The 19,622-nt window shown below is 37.3% G+C and overlaps 1 protein-coding gene across 1 annotated transcript in view; it reads left to right on the forward strand.

Annotated features, from left to right (window-relative positions):
* Nucleotides 1-18,838, forward strand: part of LOC102422167 (UPF0577 protein KIAA1324-like) — a 49,296-nt gene extending 30,458 nt beyond the window's left edge. Inside the window, exons 12-15 of the mRNA XM_023753810.1 lie at nucleotides 9,337-9,463; nucleotides 12,721-12,899; nucleotides 13,889-14,054; nucleotides 18,669-18,838. Coding sequence (XP_023609578.1) covers nucleotides 9,337-9,463; nucleotides 12,721-12,899; nucleotides 13,889-14,054; nucleotides 18,669-18,728 — 532 coding nt within the window. The 3' untranslated portion in view covers nucleotides 18,729-18,838. The remainder of the gene's footprint in view (nucleotides 1-9,336; nucleotides 9,464-12,720; nucleotides 12,900-13,888; nucleotides 14,055-18,668) is intronic.
* The last annotated feature ends 784 nt before the right edge of the window (nucleotides 18,839-19,622 follow it).

Consider the following 19,622-nt stretch of genomic DNA (forward strand, 5'->3'; position numbering starts at 1 on the left):
GAATTATTTCCAAAATCAGAGTGAAGAACCACGCAGAGCTTCCTTTTTATACCTTCTGGGGTCTTGTCTGCAGATATGGTTCCGCCCCTTTCGTGGGCTTACAGGAAGGCCCCCAGGTGTTGGGAGTCCCAGGCCATGTCCGATGACCTGTCCTAGGGCCAGCGATAATGACCTTCCCCACCCCCACTCCCCGCCCCAGGGCAGTGCATTGTTCACAGTTTTTATGGCCTGACACGCCTTGCAAGATCAGTTTCCTTCTCAAGGGGATGGGGCCAGGGTGGATAATTTGTATGATCCATTTCTAACTCTTGAGTTTTCTGATTAATGGTGGCAAAATCACCAAGGCAGAGTGTGACCTAGAGACTACATGATACTGTTTATTTAACTGATTGGCATTGAGGCAACAGCTGTCCACATTCTCGATCTGTTTCATACATCCACTTTGCGTAGGAACACTAGGAGAAAGGAAGCAATTTCATAGACTCAGAAGAACTGTCAGTTTAAATCAGTGGTTCTGAACTTCTGGCCCTTTAAATACAGTTCCTCATGTTGTGACCCAACCATAAAATTATTTTTGTTGCTACTTCATAACTGTAATGTTGCTACTGTTATGAATCGTAATGTAAATATCTGATATGCAGGATGGTCTTAGATGACCTCTGTGAAAGGGTCGTTCGACCACCAAAGGGGTCGCGACCCACAGGTTGAGAACCGATGATTTAAATAAAGATTGCTTTCATGCAAGAGTGACACTTAAATGTCTCCTGATTTCTGTTCTTCACAGTTATTCATTGTTCATTATGTATATTATTTATCCTAATCTTTTTAGGGTTATGGTACCTTTGGATTGTAGTTTGCAAATTTCCCTTTATCAAACTATCAAAGTTTATGTTTTTTAAAGAAAATAATTTACTTAATTTTATTTTTGATAGTTTCACAGTAGCCCTTGAGAGATCTTAAGTTATCCTGCTTACGTTACATCAGGATTGGAAGTCAGTGGTCTAAGCATTGTTTCAATTACTTGGGCATTTTGAAAATAATTACAGTGGTTAACAGTATTTGAGGCTTATTTCTGGGCATAAAGGCATTCTAGCATTCACCTCTTACCAATTGTGTTTCTCTGGTTCTTATAGATCTATGACTTAATTTTTCTTTTCACCTTTTCTGAGAGAAGAATGTGATGAAAATACATAATAAAAGGTAATAGATATCAATCAGTGGAATAAACAGAGGGAGCTTACTGCTCAAGGGCATTGTGGGGGAGGAACAAACTTTGCTCTGCCCTCAAGTGTCTTCAGGTTGGACTAATAATGAAACGGACTTGAGGCAGATTAGCAGGAGAAAATAACCAAATTCAATACATACATATGTACGTCTGAAACCCCACATACAGGAGAGATTCAGAGATAGAGAGGGGGGTTGAGGTACAAGACATCCTGAGCGAGGGATGAGGTAATGCACCCTGGGGTCTTCAAAGGGTCATTGCAGGACCATCAGAACAGACTTTCAGTAAATAGAAGTGTGCCCTGCCCTATAGATAGTAAAGGGAGGGGCCAAAGTTTATCTTGAGCCTGAAGCTAAAAGTGCCTTTAGCTTACAGGGTAATCTGCATATCACAGAGGCATATCTTGGGATGACTCATTCTGGTCCTCCCAAGTATTATAAGTATCACATAGTGGGAGATCCCTGGGCTAGCGTCCATGCTAAGGTCCAGGCAGCAGATCAGAGATTCTTTAACTGTTGTCCGATGCCCTGCCATGTGGCTTTGAGTGCAGATTGCTCATTCTCTTTAGCACCTCTGAGGTCCTTTTTGGACCTAGCAACTAGCCTCCTTGGGTCTAGCCTCTAGGAGTCTATATGGATGACTTGTGAAGCCTCCTCCAGATCTCTGAATCGAGCAGATAACGTTGCTAAAAGACTAGTCTATCCTTTAGAAAATATCTCTCTTTAACTATCCTGAAATAGGTTTTGAGTTTTTAAAAATAATGAAAAATAATCTCATGATATTAAGTGACTTTTTTTGTTGTTGTGAGGAGAGGGAAATTTTTTGTTGTTGTGAGGAGAGGAGATGTTAAGTTTCTGCTTTGACCTCTAGTATGTTTTCCTACTTAGGAACCTTAACTGTCTTTTCAAGGGTTTCTTAAGATCCCCTGCAGCCGAACCCCTTGGGGTGTCTGTTTTAAAACCATTTTCTAGACCGTCCCAAACATGTAAAGAATCTCTGAGTGTTCAGCATAGGAATGTCTTTAAAAACACAAGGCAATTCTGATACATATCAAAATTTGAGAAACACTGGTCTTAATCCATGTTGTAGAGATCTTTTTTTTTTCTGAGACAGATTCTCAAATTTTTTTCTGCATTTTCGTTTCTGAAAAGCTAGTTTTCAATGTCATGATTTACAGGGTGGGTTTATAATTGTGATGCTCACTGAAGTTTGAGAACTGCTGCCCTGGGGAACTGCCTGAACCCCACAATCTAAATGTGCTGACCTTTAGCTCTTTCTTGAGTCAGTTTCTCATCAGGGCACAAGGGGGAGCTCTGGGATCAGAGCAGGAGAAGCAGAAGCTTGTTCTGAGAAAATTAGAATTTTCTTTAGCATCAAGGCCAATAAAGATTTGCGATTTCCTCCTAATGGTAAAGAAATGTTTACAAAGCCAGATACTTAAACTACTTTTGAAGAGGACTTAATTTGCATTTCTAGAGGGTGGGTACTTTAAATTCTCCAGGAGAGAGAGGAAGGTGCTAAGCAGGCAATTGACTTGAGAAGTCTTTCACACTGATCAAGTATTCTCAGAAGGGAGGCTGACAGATAGAAAAGGATGCTACCCCCCTCCGCCCCCACCCCCGGTAGCACTGTGTCTTGGTAACCTGGGAAAATGTCACAAGACCCCCCAGCCCTGAGAAAATGAGACTGTCTTAACAGATAGTGAACGAGGCAGGAGAAAAGGAGAAATGTGTGCTCTCTGCGTAGCTCATGGAGAATTTAGAGAGAGCAGCAAATTATCGGGACCGCCTGCTAATCTGCAGTTGAATCACCAGCCTGTCTGTTTGGTTTGGCAAATGCAGTTGGTTTCTAATTCCACAAAGTGTCTGGAGGGTGTGAGACATTTTAGATAAAAACTTAGCAGCATGATGTCTGTGCTAGACGAAATCTGAGAGCTGGAGTGGACGTTTGAGATTATCTAGTGCAGCTTGTACCTTGGCCAAAGAATAAATTGCTAACACAATAGGCCACTAATATCCCTAAATAGATGCCCCTCCAGCCTCTGTCTGAAAGGCTTTCCAAACCTCTAATCATGACTCCAGGTGGTTAGAGGAATTGAAGGTTCTCCTTTCATTAGGAATAATTGGACCTACCCACTGTGTCCAAAGTGCTTTCGAAAACGAGAGATGTCTTTCAGTGAAAAGGTTATAAAAGAGCCTTATTAGAAAACAGACAGAGGGAACCAGTTTTACTTGGATAATCGAAATGTCATAGCACATTACAGATCCTTAAGTCAAAACCCATTTGCCATTCACAGTGGGAAACGGGGAAGACCCACATTGTGTAGCTATCAAGTGGCACAGTCAGGACGGACTGATTTCCTGACCGTGTTTGTTGCTCTTTTCGTGCCATCCTGTTTTCATCTCTTTATTTCCCTCCTTCCACGTCCTTATGGTAAAGATTTGCAACGAAGCATGCTAAGCAGAGCAAATATCACATTTACCCAGGGATAACTCAACTGATCTGCATGTTATGGGCGCCTTCCTTTAATGAGTCAACTTTCCTCAAATACAGTCTTCTTTATTAATGTGAGTTAGAGGGAAAATCAGCATCCTCGCTCTCTCAACACTTACAACCATATTTAACTGCTTGGGTAGTTTATATATCAGCCTCAAATTATTTTGCCAAAACCTCCTTCAAATTCCAAATTCATCTTCATTGTAGGGGTAGCCTCCGGGAATACTGTCTCTCAGAAAAGGGACGTTTCAGAGTCCTGCCCTGATAGTGTTCAGTGTTCAGTGTGCCAGGGTTCATCCCACAGGCCCTGATTCAGGGTCTGTCAAAGTTATTGGATGCTAGTCTAGTGTTTTTCTTTGGTCTTTGGGGAAGGACTGTTAAAGCCCAAAGTCTATCTATTTTAAATTGTTAAGAGCAAGAGAATAATGATTGGTTTAGTGAGTTCCTTGTGTTCTTTTTCCTCTGCACTATTTATGGACAAGTAATAGATATCTAAATCTGTATAAGTTAAGTAAAAAAGGTAATAGAATTGAAAAGATTAAAACCAAGTATGGTCGTATAACATTAAAAAGTAAGGACACATATAAAAGCATTATGTGCATAAACAAAAACATCTAAAACCCATTCTGATCAAGAAATGGAAATGCTCTCATACAGAATTATTAAAGTGATACAATCCAGACATTAATCAGTAATCATAAGACATGTATATTAAAATATCACAGAACAGTCATAACACTTCAAGATCAATTTTTAAATAAGGTTGTAAAGCTTTGACAGGCATTTATTTCACATATAGAGTCTATAGATAAAAAGGACTAGGGGATGTCAGTTAATGTAGTTGGTCCAGGTCTTGATCAGATGCTGACTTTTGGTTATTACCCCAGGGTAATCTTTAGAAAAGAAGGCTTTTGCAGGAGACTGGTAGAATTTTCTATCCCTGAATATAAGAGCTGTGGGTCAAACTGTCTTACATTCAAACCCAGTCAAAAGCGATTTATGCTCTTCAGCCTTAGGGCAGATGAAATTGGAGCACGATGCAACAGCATTGTCTGGACCCTGCCAAGATGGGTTTCTGCCAATGACAAGGCAAGACTAGAGCCTCACCCATCCCAGAGGATGTCAGTCTTCTGGCTCCAAAGTCTTCTGGCTACTGGAAATCTTAAGAAACCCACCAAAGCCCCACCTGAAAGAAGTTTAGCAACATTAGTGCCCTAACATCAAACAAGAAATGTTCTAGGCACACAAGACTGTGGCCATTCCCCCCAGTTTCTGGGACTAACTCCAGAAAGGATCAGAAATGTACTGACAAGGTAGATGAATTTGTTTAACTTTGGATTTTGAACGAAGCTTAGGCAAAACAATTTGACACTGCTTCACCAACTATCCAAACAATTAATGGGAGGCTGAGTGTTAGGTCATCATAGTTCCAAAGAAAACAAGATCTGTCTGCATGAATTCATAATATGAACCAAGGAGATTCTTCTGTAAGTACAATGATTCATTTAAAAGAGGACACTAATAACTCATAGCTCAGTACTGTTATGTCCCAGGAAATATATTCCACTTTAAAATCTAAGACATAACTGCCCAAAAGAGATTCATCTGAATTCTTACATGTTGCCAGTGCCATCCTGGTTGGTAAGGCAATCCCCAAAGCAAAATAAACAGGGAAATTTCTTCCTCACTTATCAATAAAACCAAATCAAGATTCACCTGGTTGTCCTTTGAATATAAGATGGTCTCTGTGCCTAGAATTCACAGCACACCTGTTCATCCTGTACAGCTCTAGTCTTGTATGCTCCAGCGATCCATGCCCTAGTCCTGTCTCTAAACATTTACTCACTGGTTTCTATGGGGATTGCATGGACCAAAAGTTATAAAAGAAGCACAATTAGTGATACCTCTAGAAAGATGGGGGTAGAAGGTGGAGATAGTGGTAACTCAGGTCTTCAAATGGAAAAGTATTTCATATATTTAGCAATAAAGTGTTTATCTTAGTATTCACTTTTTGTTTTTCTCTTAGTAGGAGAAAAATATTTTTTCTCTTGCATCTTTTTTTTCCATTCATTTTTTAAAATCCTCAACCTGAGGACCTACTTAGAGAGAGGTAAGGGGAGAAGAGAGAGAGAGAGAGAGAGAGAGAGAGAGAGAGAGAGAGAAACATTGATGTGGGAGAGAAACATCAGTTGGTTGCCTTTCATACTCCTAAGTGCCCCAACCAGGGATCAAACCTGCAACCCAAGTATGTGCCCTGACCTGGAATCGAACCAGCAACCTTTCAGTGCACTGGACAATGCCCAACCAACTGAGACATTCTGGCTGGGCGGCGGCAGCGGCGGCGGCTTCTTCTTCTTCTTCTTCTTCTTCTTCTTCTTCTTCTTCTTCTTCTTCTTCTTCTTCTTTTTTAAAATTTATTTTCATTTTCTGTATAAGAACCATCAAAATTGTTACTGCTTCATACATCCTTGTTTCACAGGAAAGGCTTGATTCAAACTGTGAAACTTATATTTATAACAAAGAACTGAATTTGAATATTCCACACTTTAAATGATTCATTGGGTTAAAAGAATTAAAGAATTGATTCTAAATTAAACTGCTTTTAACCTAAGAATTTCTTTGAAAAAGTGAAATCTACCAAGGCAATGCACTGAATCATTGTAGTATTTTGACACCAAATGGCAGCTTACAAAGTACTTCAATGTCTTGATTTTTTTTTTTCTGTTCCTGTAGCTCTGCAGTTCTTTAGAAAGTGATGTGCATTATTAATAGTGTTTTATATTTTGAAGTGCTTTAGACTTTTCCAAATTGTTCTTTCATTTTATCCTTTATAACCACCCTGTGAAAGCAGTATAGCAGACATTCTGCTTTTGACAAATTACAAAAAATGATATGGTAGGAGGGGTGTTGAGTCACTTATGAAAAACACAATCACATGAAAGTTCAGTTGGAATTGTAAGCCAAGCCTTCTCTCCAGGGCCTTTTGCAACTTTGATTAATTTTCCCTTTTTCTTTGTGATTTGAGTTTTTTCCCCCTCAAACTTTAGCAGGCCTACTCTTTTATTTTCTGAAGATAAACAGTCCCCCCCCCACCCCCCCCTTTAAAACTTCTATGTGTTGGAAATGTAAAATAGAAAACAATTTGGGGAGGCCAGATTCGAGCAAGAAAGCATGCTGGTAATATTTGCTAAATAATCATAAGTGTCTTTATTTTTAAAATTGCAAGTCATTGTTAAGAAAATAATCAATGTATTCTTGAAGAATTTTTCTAATTGGTTACCCATTTTTTTCCAAAAGAACAATTTTGAGTTGCTTTTACTGATCTGGAAGGTGGGCATTAGGAAGAATGTTTAAAATTGACATAGTGTTTATCTATTGCACTTACCTTTTAAAAAACATTTTTTATTAGTCTGGATATATGTATTAATCCCTTTTTACACACCGAGAAATTAAGAGGGAAGCCATTTTCCCAAAGAATCACTGTTCACCATTGTTCTTCGCTCTGACAATAGCGGGCCTCTGTTTCTGAAGCATGTAGTTTACATTCCGCCCATGTTCCCTTAGGCTGCAGCACACAGGCACTTTGGAAAGATAGGTAGGTAAAATGCAGTCAATTTTTAGGCATATAGAATTTTTGTGTGTTCATATTCTAGGTAACATGATATATTTAATTAAGAGTGTGAAATGTTACCTTTTTGGTAGATTGAAAATTACAGTTTTGGCATTTGAAGTTAAACCTTGAAAGGATGTTTTTCTTTTTATTCTCCCTATTACTGTGTATCTATCTTTTTGCTTTTAAATGTTTCAGGACACCTGTACTCAGCACCAGTTAAGGCTGAAGAGCTTAAGTGGGGTGTAGTAGACAAATGAAGGGAACAATATTTCTCTAGTTTTACAAATTCATAAACAGTCATTCCTACTAGAATTTTCCCAAATACCTTCTTCCTTCAGTAATCTCTACACAGTAGCGGCAGGTTAATTTTTGAGCCATGCTGTGTTTATCTGCCCCTAAAATGGAAGTGGCCAGTTGACACTAATAGGCCCACTGCATCAGAGAGCAGAGTTTCAAAAAGTCTCCATTCAATTCCTGCCTGGTGGTTGCACTGTGTCTAAGTTTGCACCCGTCTAAACTTCATCCTTCTTTTCCGAGTGATGACTGTAACCACATCTCGAAGGAAGTCGTCATCAGGTCGAGGAAACCCAAGATTGCAAAAAGCATTAGCTATGGATTGACCCGATGGTGGTTTTGTGTGTTTTTTCACTTTAGACAATTTTGTTTTCATGTCTTTTCCCACCTTCTGTGGACCACGGTCCTGTGTATCATTCTGTCCCCTAAAGCATCTTGCCCACATACATCACCTTAAACAGAAATCACAACCTCCTGGGCAGCTGATCAATGATTCTCTCTCATCATTGATGTTTCTGCCTCTCTCTCCCTCTCCCTTCCTCTCTGAAATAAAAAAAGAAAAGAAAAAGAAATTGCAACCTCTGGTTACCACCCAGGGCACACCTGGTTGCCCACTGCTCACTCACTGCCTCGCTCTTGGAACTCCAGCCACAATGACCTGCTTGCAATTTCCTCTCACTTCACCTGCCATTTCATCCCTTTGGCATGAATTCCCTTGTTTTCTTCCCTCTATTCTGGCTAACTTCTATTCTAGAATATTCTAGATTTGGTTTAGATATAACTTCCACCAAGAAACCTTCCCCGAGCTTTTTATTTATTTTTTGTCGTTACCTGTGCCTTTCTCTCCTTTAATTTTTTTAAAAACAGCTCAATAGAGATATATTCACATACCATTACAATTCACTCATTCAAGGCATACAATTCAATGGTTATTATATATTTGGGTATGTGCAAACATCACTGTAGTTAATTTTAGATCTTTCTTATTTCCTTAAATTGAAGCATCATACCCTTAATCAGCTCCCTAAACCCCAGCCCCCTTCCCAGCCTAAGCAACTACTAACCTACTTTGCATTTATAAATTTCCCTGTTATGGACTTTGACATGAATAACAACACATGACACATGGAATTTTTTATTGGTTTCTTGTACTTAGCATAATGTTTTTGAGGTTCGTCTAATTTGGGGCATGCATTAGTACTGTATTCATTTTTATGGCTGAGTAATAGTCCGTTGTATGGATATACCACATTTTGTTTATCCATTCACCATCTTAATGTTGAGGGACATCTGGGTGGTTTCCACATTTTGGCTGTTATGAATAATCATGTACAAGTTTTTCTGTGAAAATGTTTTCATTTCTCTTGGGTATTTACCTAGAATTGGAATTGTGGCAACTTTCTGTGTAGTTGTCTGAAGAACTGCCAGATTCTTCCAAAGCACCCTCACCGCTTTGCCAGTGTGTGAAAGTCCCAGTTTCCCCACATCCTTGCAACACTTGTTATTCTCTGTCCTTGTGATTCTAGCCATCCTAGTAGGTGCAAAGTGGAATCTCATTGTCGTTTTCTCTCCTATAGATTATTTTTTTAAATGTATGTTTTCTTGGTATCCACGCATTACTTCCCAGTATGCAGTCCACACTCAGGTGTTGATTAGACTTGATTGAATGTGATACAAAAACTGTCTTTTTAAAAAATTTTTATTTCAGCAAGTGTCCAGCAGGCACCTGTGATGGATGTACATTTTACTTCCTGTGGGAGAGTGCCGAAGCTTGCCCTCTGTGCACAGAGCATGACTTTCATGAGATTGAGGGCGCCTGTAAGAGAGGATTTCAGGTAAGGAGCAAACTGTGTCATTGAAGATACAGTCCTTCAGTCTAACATCGATTACATCATAGAAACTCAGATTTGAGAGCATGGCTAAAGCTTATAGTTCCCTTAATGTGACATTAATATGCATTTAAAATCAAGTGTGGAAGCTAAACTCCCATATGCTGAGGTAGCTGAAGTTTTACACTGAGCATTCAAAGACAGTGTTGCTCACGTAGAGTGACTGTTGAGCAATTTCTTTTTTAACATTATTAAGTAGGTAAGGATGAAAAGTTCAGATTCACAAAACATGATGTCTTTTAAATCCTCGTAATAATAATGATATACTTTTAATGCTTCACAATGGAAATCCATCTTTACCTTTTCTCTAAAATCATGATAAACTTATTATCTTATAATCATTTTTTTAGAGCAAATGAAAAACTAAGATGCATTCCCTTTTTTTTGGCTACCAAGTTTAACTCAAGTTTTGAAAATCTCAACTATCTTTATTAAAATATCCTTTAATATTTAATATTTCTATTCTGGAAGGTAATGATTGGGAGTTTAAGATAGGTCACAACAGTTCCTCTAATTTTATCTCAAACTGTCTTCATTGAAGAAGTTCTGTTCAACATGTGATAAGAACATTAGAAACAGATAGTGGTGAGATCCTTTTAAATATATGTTTTGATCTTAAGAATAATATCTTTTGATGTATTTGATATGTTGAAATATATGATCCCCCTTCATAATTCCAATTTAATTTGAGAAATACCAGAATCAGTTAAACATGCAATTTTGAAGATATTTGCCAAATGAGATCAAGGTTCAACTGGAAAAAATATAAATGCCATTTCTAAGCTCATACACCTTGTTTAGTGTATTCCATTGTAACAACAAACAAATGGGTGTGATTCAGTCCGTGGGTAGGTTTACCTCCAATCTCTGAATAAAATATTTCAAAAAGTCTGCTCTTCCATAAGCTTCACACAATACAAAGGACAGCTCTCACTGTGTTTTCCATTATGTCCACAAGCTAGGGTAGATTTCTTTGGATGCCAAAGCCTTTTGATAGAAAATGACAGTGATTACAGATTATTGCTATACGTTTCTTTTAATTTTTAAATGATTCCACTATATTTCTGCCCTAGTTCCTGCTCCATCCTTTGTAATTTTTCATTTTATATTTTACTTCCCCAACTCTATAAATACATCCAAATCCAGATGCGTATAAAGTTAAAGTTACACACGACAAGTCCTCCACGTATAGCTGATATAAACTCACAGAGCTGCACAACGTGTGATAAAAGTGCTCCTATCAAATTGGATCTCAAAAATCTATACCAGGTTCTAAGGCTGTGTAAGCAATACTTCTAAATGTCAGATAGTAGTAAAGATTTGAAGAGGGACTGTGTGATCACTAAGAGGAATGTTTTTGAATTTATCATCTAATTTATCTCACCTTGTTCACAAAACATTCCTACATGCTGGAAGAGTAAGCTTTTCAGCTGTATTTCCAGGTTTGCCGATGACATGTGACCAAGTGAAGGCGTAAGGCTTCCTAATTGATAAAATGACTAAGAAATGTATAAAATGATGAAGTTATAGATGGCTAAGAAATTTTACCAATAGCTTCATTTTTTTTTGTTTTGTTTAACAATTTGAGGAGCTTAAAGTTAAGCATACTGGGTTTATAAGGATCTTTTTTATTTTGAAGTTTTAGCACTTTATTTATAGGACTGTCATTAGATATTAGAGGGTACCATTTTTCACTGGGTGTTGGACATTTAATAAAGCCATATAAACTTTTTACGGCCTGTTTTCCTGTTGGAATGCACTTCAGATGAAGTCAACATTTGCTGACTAGGGTTAACATTTGTCTTTTTATTGTCATTACCTACACTTAGAGATGTGTCAGTTCAACTTGAATATGCCTCTTCATTTCTCACCTCATCCTTCTTATAAAAGTAATTTACTCATACTGAGTTTAACGAAAATGTTGTAGTTATCATGCAAGAAAAAACTTCTTAATTTTAATGTCCTTTTTAGAAAAAAATGCTGAAAGTTCTTATCTAGACTTGGTTGAAACTTTTTCTCAAAGTAAATAAATATGATTCTTCTGCACATCAATCACTAACTGAAAAAATTGAGCATGTATATAAAATCCAATTAAACATTGTGGTATTATCCTCCTGTCAGGGTGTTGATAAAGTGACCAGCATACACCAGAAAATGTAATGAGACACCAGGAGCAAAAAATGTAATGCCCCATGACACCTAATGTCACTGAATATAATCATCATGCATGTTGCTACTGGTCACTGCATATGTTGAAATATATTAGGAACCATGCACTGTGCTCTGGTTTTTATTTCTAATCTGTTTTATTTGATCTATTTATTTCTCTAATTGCTGGTTGAGACCAAAAATAATTGATTTTATTACTCACTGGTTGCAATTTGCAGGTTGAAAAACATTGCCTTAAATAAATTGTCATCTACTTTTGGAAGCTCAGAGTAAAACCTCGTTTGGGTAGTGATGACCCAGAATAATTCCATCCTTATTTAGGCATGGGAAGTGGGGTGCAATCTGTGTACCCCCACACCAGTCACCAAAGCCTGACATTCAAATTGTATCTACATGTCCAGGGTGCAAGGTCTACTCTCCTGCTCAAGGAAGAGGCCTGTAGGGGAAAACATTCCAATTATAATTATATTAACCAACTAAACGTTCATTTAAAAACATGAATCAGAAGTCAGAGATATCAGAAATGTGAGGAAAATAGCCAAAGGATGTGTCTAAATCAGTGGTTCTCAACCTTCTGGCCCTTTAAATACAGTTCCTCATGTTGTGACCCAACCGTAAAATTATTTTCATTGCTACTTCATAACTGTAATGTTGCTACTGTTATGAATCGTAATGTAAATATCTGATATGCAGGATGGTCTTAGGTGACCTCTGTGAAAGGGTCGTTTGACCGCCAAAGGGGTCGCGACCCACAGGTTGAGAACCGCTGGTCTAGATGGAGTCATTTTTATTCAACTTCCTTAGCATGTATATGACAATCCATGGTTTTAATTGGTTCTGTTGCATTTTAATTCATTTCCTTATCCACACTCCTCTGTATCTCTTCTACACCTTCTATATAACTTCTACATCTCTGGAGCTTCTACTAGATGAATGCTGAATAATCCTCTATGCCTACATGAATAAAGGGTTAGCAAAGCCCTTCTCCATCTGAATCTTATTTTTTATGTCATCTCTGTTTTTTGTTTTTAAAGGAAACCTTATATGTATGGAATGAACCAAAATGGTGCATTAAAGGAATTTCTTTGCCTGAGAAAAAATTGTCAACCTGTGAAACAGTTGATTTTTGGCTAAAAGTGGGAGCAGGTGTGGGAGCTTTCACAGCTGTTTTGCTGGTGGCTCTAACTTGCTATTTTTGGAAAAAGAATCAGAAGTAAGTAACCTCATTGGATCTTTTTTGTGAAAATTTTAGACTTAATCATTATATCCAATAGTTTCTCTCAGAGACATAAGTAATTTCTTCCAGTGAAGGAGTTATAAGAAAAGCCTTAAAGAAAGCAAATGGAAGTAATTATAATTCTGACAATATAGAGATCATAGAAAATCAGAGATTATTGAATTTGATCCATTTATACAAAACAAAAATGGTGACTCAGGTTTGAAATCAGAAAGCCATTTTTTTCTGTGTCTATTTTTCTTGTCCTGACATGATGTATTCTTGCCCCAACTTTCCTTGTTTTTTTTTTTTTTTTTTTTTTTTTTTAGTTTCTTGTGGGAAGATATTTGCAAAGAAACAAACTAATTGTATAAGCAGATAGCAGCTTTATTTATTCAAGAAATCCAAGAATCTAGAGTTGAATATTGAGTCTAACTCCTGATTTTATATTGCGGTATTACATAATTTGACTCTTTTAAAATGATTTATGTGTCAGTGGGGCTGTGAAGGTTCTATATAATAATACCTCAAGACAGTTGGAATATCTGTGGCTTTCTAATAGAAAGGGATGAGTGATAGAAATGGTAAAGACCAAATCAATTGCCTATATGGTATTCTTAGTCTTATGACCTGAACTTTGGAACACTGTATGGTAAATTAGCTTCCAAATATTTATAAATTAAGAAAATGCATTTAGAACTCAAGGTTTCTCTTTGTTTTTCAAAAATTCATAATTGGACAATTTAGTCCATGTAAAAGGATGATAGAGTTCACTGTATTGCATTGATCCTCTGAAACCCTGAAAAAGATTTGTGTGTAGATGGTGCAAAAATGAGAACATATAGTGCAATAGCTATAGGTGAGGGAAATTTGTTGGTAGAGCAACTGTACTACAAGACAACTTAATGAGTTTGTGTGTGATCACTTAAAAAAAGTACTATTTTATATTAAACCCCCACTTTATCTATTTATTTACTACTACTTAGATTGGAGTACAAATATTCCAAGTTAGTAATGTCAACTAACTCGAAAGAATGTGAACTCCCAGCTGCAGACAGTTGTGCTATCATGGAAGGAGAAGATAATGAAGAGGAAGTTGTATATTCTAATAAGCAGTCACTACTGGGAAAACTCAAATCCTTGGCCACAAAGGTGAGAGCAGAATTTTAACCTGATCATACTGTGCATTTATAAATTAGGGGCCATAGTAACCTAATAGTAGCATTCCTGCAAGCCCTGTCAGTCAGCATGTCTATATTTCTGTCAGCATTTATCTAACAAAAATGCTCTTAGAAGTACAAAAGGATATAAATACAAGACTATTCACTGCAGCATTGTTTTTGCTGGTTAACCAAGCAGAAACAACCTTAAACACCATAAGTATGGAGTTAGATAAGAAATGTTCATTTAGCAATGTAATGGAATACTGTGTAACCCTGCAGCTATTAAAGATATAAATATCTATGTCAGTAGATCCAAGATAAAGTAAAAAAAACACATAGACTGTCACATTTCTAATAAATGTACATTTATGTTAGTATTTGCATAACAAACTACTAACAGTAGTTGCTTTTTGGCAGTTTGAACTAATGGGTGTCTTTAGTCTTTGGAATAAGACATTTTTGTCATGTTTGAATTTTCACAAAGATAATGTATTATAATATTAAAAAAGAAAATTTTAATGAAAGATCTCATGTGCATTTATACTTTTCTTTTAAAAAATTTTATAACGAGATTGCTTCATGCAGAGAAAATAGAAGTTATGTAAACTGCTGGGTAGCAAATGTACCTTATCAGATGCCAGCACATTTGTTGGCTTTGAAATGATCACCATATCCAGACAGATAACATGAAGCCTTAAATATTATTTATAAACACATTTTATTCACATTCTTCACTATTGACTTAAAAGATAGAAATGTCCAGTTTATCCACTCAGGATTAAAAATAGAATCAAACAGAAGAAAATATGCATTTGAAATGATTTTCAGAAGGAAGGACAAGTGACAAAAGATGAATTTATTTTAGTAACCAGTACCTTTTACTCCTAATTTCACCACATGAATCTATTATAGAGGATCATTTAAAAATAAATAAGCCATATTCCTCTTCTACTAATGGTTATTTAATAATTCTTTCCTTCTTTTTATTTTTTTAAAATCCTCACCCAAGTATATGTTTATTGATTTGAGAGAGAGGGGGAGAGAGAGGGGGGGGGAGAGAGAGAGAGAGAGAGAGAGAGAGAGAGAGAGAAAAAGAAACATCAACTGGCTGCCTCCTGTATGCACCCAGGCCAGGGATCGAACCTGCAACCTAGGTATGTGCCCTGACTAGGAATTGAACCCGCAGCCTTTTGGTATATGGGATAACTCTCCAACCCACTGAGACATACTGGCCAGGGCTATTTTTCTTTTCTTAATATGGTAGTTTAGGAAGGATACGATTACTATAGAATAGTAATATGAAGTGCTTGTCATGAACTGATATTTTACCCTACTTTCAAGCTAACAAGTGAGCCTGCCATAGTTTCATAAACACTTTAGAAGACATGAGATTCCTATTCAGGGACCAAGGACATTTTAGCACTCACAGAAGAAGCATTAACTAGAGTATCAGCAATTATACCAGTTCCCAAAATCCCACTTGCCACAGATTTAAGGAGAATGGCAACCAAATTGTTGTTAGAGCATCTGGTGGGTATGGTAGACCCAGTAATCAGCTAAATTTTGAGAGATTAACACTAAGGCATTTTCCTTCATGGGAAGGTGGTCTGGCCCAGACCAGCTGTATCCTTGAATATACTACTTATACTTGACAAGTGATGCTTATGTGCCCTTTCAACCTTGTTGATTCACCACGAATGGGACTGTGCATGAAAATGGCATTTCGTTTGGACAGAAGCTCAGTAATAAGCTTGTCGCTGTTTTTTAAAAGAGTAACCATGTCAAGGGGGTGATGAGTCTAAAACCCCAAAGGATGCCCCTGGAGGAAGCCTGCTTCCCATCGCCAGAGTTTCTAATGGGCAGAATCATTAATCATAGTGAGTTGTATCACAAAGTGGTCGTTAGGATTGTGAGGCCACTAAGGTAGAGAGCATGACTTAGCTTGCTGGGCAGCTCTTAACACAGCCTGCTGGTTTGGGCCCACTTTGTGGGGCAGCTGATATAAAAGAGCAAGTAAAATACTCAAGCGACGCCATACTGTCTCCAGCCGCAAAGAGTCCAGGGAGGTGCTGCTTATTTGTCTTTGAGTGCTGGCTAGACTTAGCACTGTGGATCTGCCCGCATAGCCTCAAGGAACGTAACTTAGCAGATCCCTGGATTCTGCTGGCAGAAGTCTGGTAACACAGGCAAGACTGTTGAGACAGCTTTCTGACTTGACACCAACAGGGCATTATTCGTATAGTGACAACTTTGGGCGTCAGAAGTGGTATTTGTCCACCTCATGGAATGACTGACTGTAATCCTGACTCACACGTTTGCTGCAAATGGCAGAGGAGTTAGGACCCCTGGAATATCCCGCATGTGGGCTGCTCTGGACCAAAGGAATCTCCTCTGACATTTATGAGACGAGGAAGCAAAAACATATACCATCAATTCCTACTATATATTCGGACATAGAAGCAGTAACAGCAGCATCTTGAACGGGCAAGCAGAACTCCTTGCACTACGTCACATTATCTTCCCTCCCCCACTGCAAACCTGTTTAAACCCCATTTGTTGAATTTCATATTCTTTTGCTGATTTGGGCTTGATTCACATATTGTAGCCTTTTTTTTTTAAAAAAAGGAATCCACCTTATTTCTTGCTCAAATATCAAAATATCTCAGTTAATGCACTGTTTTAAAATAAAAGGTAGGACAAATGTCCAGATAGGGTGATCGTACTCATCTGTCAAGATTCCTTTGGGTCAATTTAGCATTCTCCAGTGACCTTCCACCTTGAAACCCAATCTGAGGCAGTAAGAGCTCAAATACTAGTCATTGCCACACCGAGTTTTCTTATGGGAATCAAAACAGGTCTTTTTCTCAGCCCCCTTCCTCCTCCTCTCCTCACCCCCAGAACATGTGAATCAAATCTTCTCAAGGAAAGGTCACAAAATCTCAGCTTTCCTTTCTAGTTCATGGCGATACCTGGAAGCTCTTTCCTGTAATATACTTTGAACTCCTTGAGGGCAGACATTTTGTATCCCTGAAGTCTAGTGCTGTTCTTGTATAACACAGTGGGTACTTAAAAAATATTTGAATTACCAATGGTTATTTAAAAAATTAAGTCTGGTTAACATGAGACTCCAAGCAACTCTCACAGAGACAGTGAGTTCAAGTGCTGAGATTTGCAGTCTGCTTTCCCTGGGACTTGTCATCTCTGCAAAGGCTGGGCAAAGCCGGAGGTTGGTGTGCACACTGTGATTTTTTTCTATAACCCTGTCCCTGTAGCCTTAAAGCTTGTCTGAAGTCTTGGACTTCTCCACTCAAATGAGAGACAACACCAAAGCAACCTCATTCTTCCTGATAGATACTCAATGCCAGCTTCCTATTATTTTCTCATTTTACTCGTCTACTTTAGAACACATCCAGTTGCACCTAGGGCTGGTCTGCCTCCTATTTCCTTTATTTTAAAAATAACCATTTTCCTCTTTATCTTTATTCCCTTCAATAGCATAGTTCCCTATCTCATTCCAACAGCCTTCAGAAAGCTTTTTCTGACTTTAACGGTGAAAACATTGGGAGAGATTGCACCTCTTACTTCTCTTTTTCTCCATTAAAGAAGAATTATTTATTTTAATAGATTACATTTTAAAATAATTTTTATTAAATTTATTGGAGGTGACATTAGTTAATAAAGTTATATAGGTTTCAAGTGTATAATTCTGTAATACATCATTGGTATACTGTATTGTGTACCACCCAAAGTCAATTCTTCTGTCACCATATATTTGGCCACCTTTACCCTTTATTAACCCCCACTCCCTTTCCCGCTGGTAACCACCACACTGTTGTCTATGTCTATGAGTTTTTATTTGTTTTTCATGTTTATTCATTTGTTGTTTTCAGATTTATATACCACATATGAGTGAAATCATATGGTTTTGAGTTTTTCCCATCTGACTTATTTTGCTTAGCATGATATTCTCTAGATCCATCCATGTTGGCACAAATGGCAGCATAACAGGCTACATTTTGAATGTGTCATATAACAAACACCAGTTGTGATATATTTGAGTTAAAATTTTGATTTATTATCAAAGAAGACTTGTTTTTAATATTTTTGGCATATATGTGCCCAAAATATTTTCCTAAAACAAATGATCTGTGTCTTTGTTTGCCTTATTTATTTCTGCCAACCTTTTTCTTATGTTTAGCCTATGTTATCTTGAGAATATTTAGTTTCTGTCAGTTCTAGTTTGTCCACAATTTGCATGGCAAGGTCATCTATTTCAGCACCCAGGTCAAATGTCCCCTTAGGAAGATCTCAGTGGGTTATTCACAAGAATAACAGCTACATCTTTTGGTATCTATTGCAGTCATGTGTTTGCTCCAATTTTGGATTGTCTGTCTTATCTTCTGGATATCAAAAACATCCTTCAGGGCAGGCCTTCTATCTGTTTTATATTGGACACCCTTATTTAAATGTGAAAATCCTAATTATGAGTGGCAGGCACCTAGATTAAAATGACTGCCAGAACTTTCCTTCTGGACATGTAAGATCCTAAAATCTTATTGGAATTTTAATGAGTTGATTTTGTTTTAATATATTTCCTTCATAGGAAAAAGAAGATCATTTTGAATCTGTTCAACTGAAATCCTCAAGATCTCCAAATATATGAAAAGACTGTGCTGCAGCTTTCAGAATGATGAATAAAGAAACCTGCTCTCTAGTTTTACAGGACCATAGTCTAGAGCCCACCCTTGTACCTGGCACTTTGGTGATGTTACAGAGAAGGCCATGCTGCTGAAAAGGGAAGGAGGTTGAAATGTTTGATTGCCTTATCACATGGTCAAGTATCTTGCCAAAAATAGGAAAGCAAATGGTTTGGGTCTCAGATTTATCTGTATATACACATAACTGAAAGATTCCAGTTATATACACCTAACTGAAAACCAAGGTTAAGCCTACCAGTGCACTGTTGATGCATGCCATATAATTAATGGGTAACTTTTATTATTTATAACTTCTACATGAAAAGTGTGCTATGGAGGGCAGAAGGTAGCATATGCATTGTGATCCCATTTTTGTCATTTCTTTGTTTATGTTTTAGGGAAGATTTGAAAACTTTTTAAAAGTATAGTTATTTTTTCCCCAATATTTATTTTCCTGACAAGACCTTGAAACATCTTTTTTTTTAAAAAATTAAAAATGATGAACAAAGAAAGACAATAAACTTTTTGTTTTTTTCATAGGGTATCTTTCTTGATTTCAGAAGCCTAAGTAAGCAGTAATTTTTTAGGAAGAATCAGCATGTGCTTGGGTTATATAGAAACTTATAATTGCCTTTGAAATTCCATTCTTGTTGGAACTGGTAAGATGAGCTTGACTAGAGATTTTGAAGGAATATTTAGGGGGAAAAAAGCAAGGAAACCTTGACTTTTCATTAATACAAACAAGTGACACTATCATAGAAGTCAAATGGCTTAAACAGTTTATGTAATGCTCAAAGCATGATTTAAAAATGAGTGGGAAGGCCTGTTTATCAAATCACCTTGCAAAATCATGAAGAAGG

This window comes from Myotis lucifugus, unplaced genomic scaffold, assembly GCF_000147115.1.
Source record: "Myotis lucifugus unplaced genomic scaffold, Myoluc2.0 scaffold_51, whole genome shotgun sequence".
Lineage (NCBI taxonomy): Eukaryota > Metazoa > Chordata > Mammalia > Chiroptera > Vespertilionidae > Myotis > Myotis lucifugus.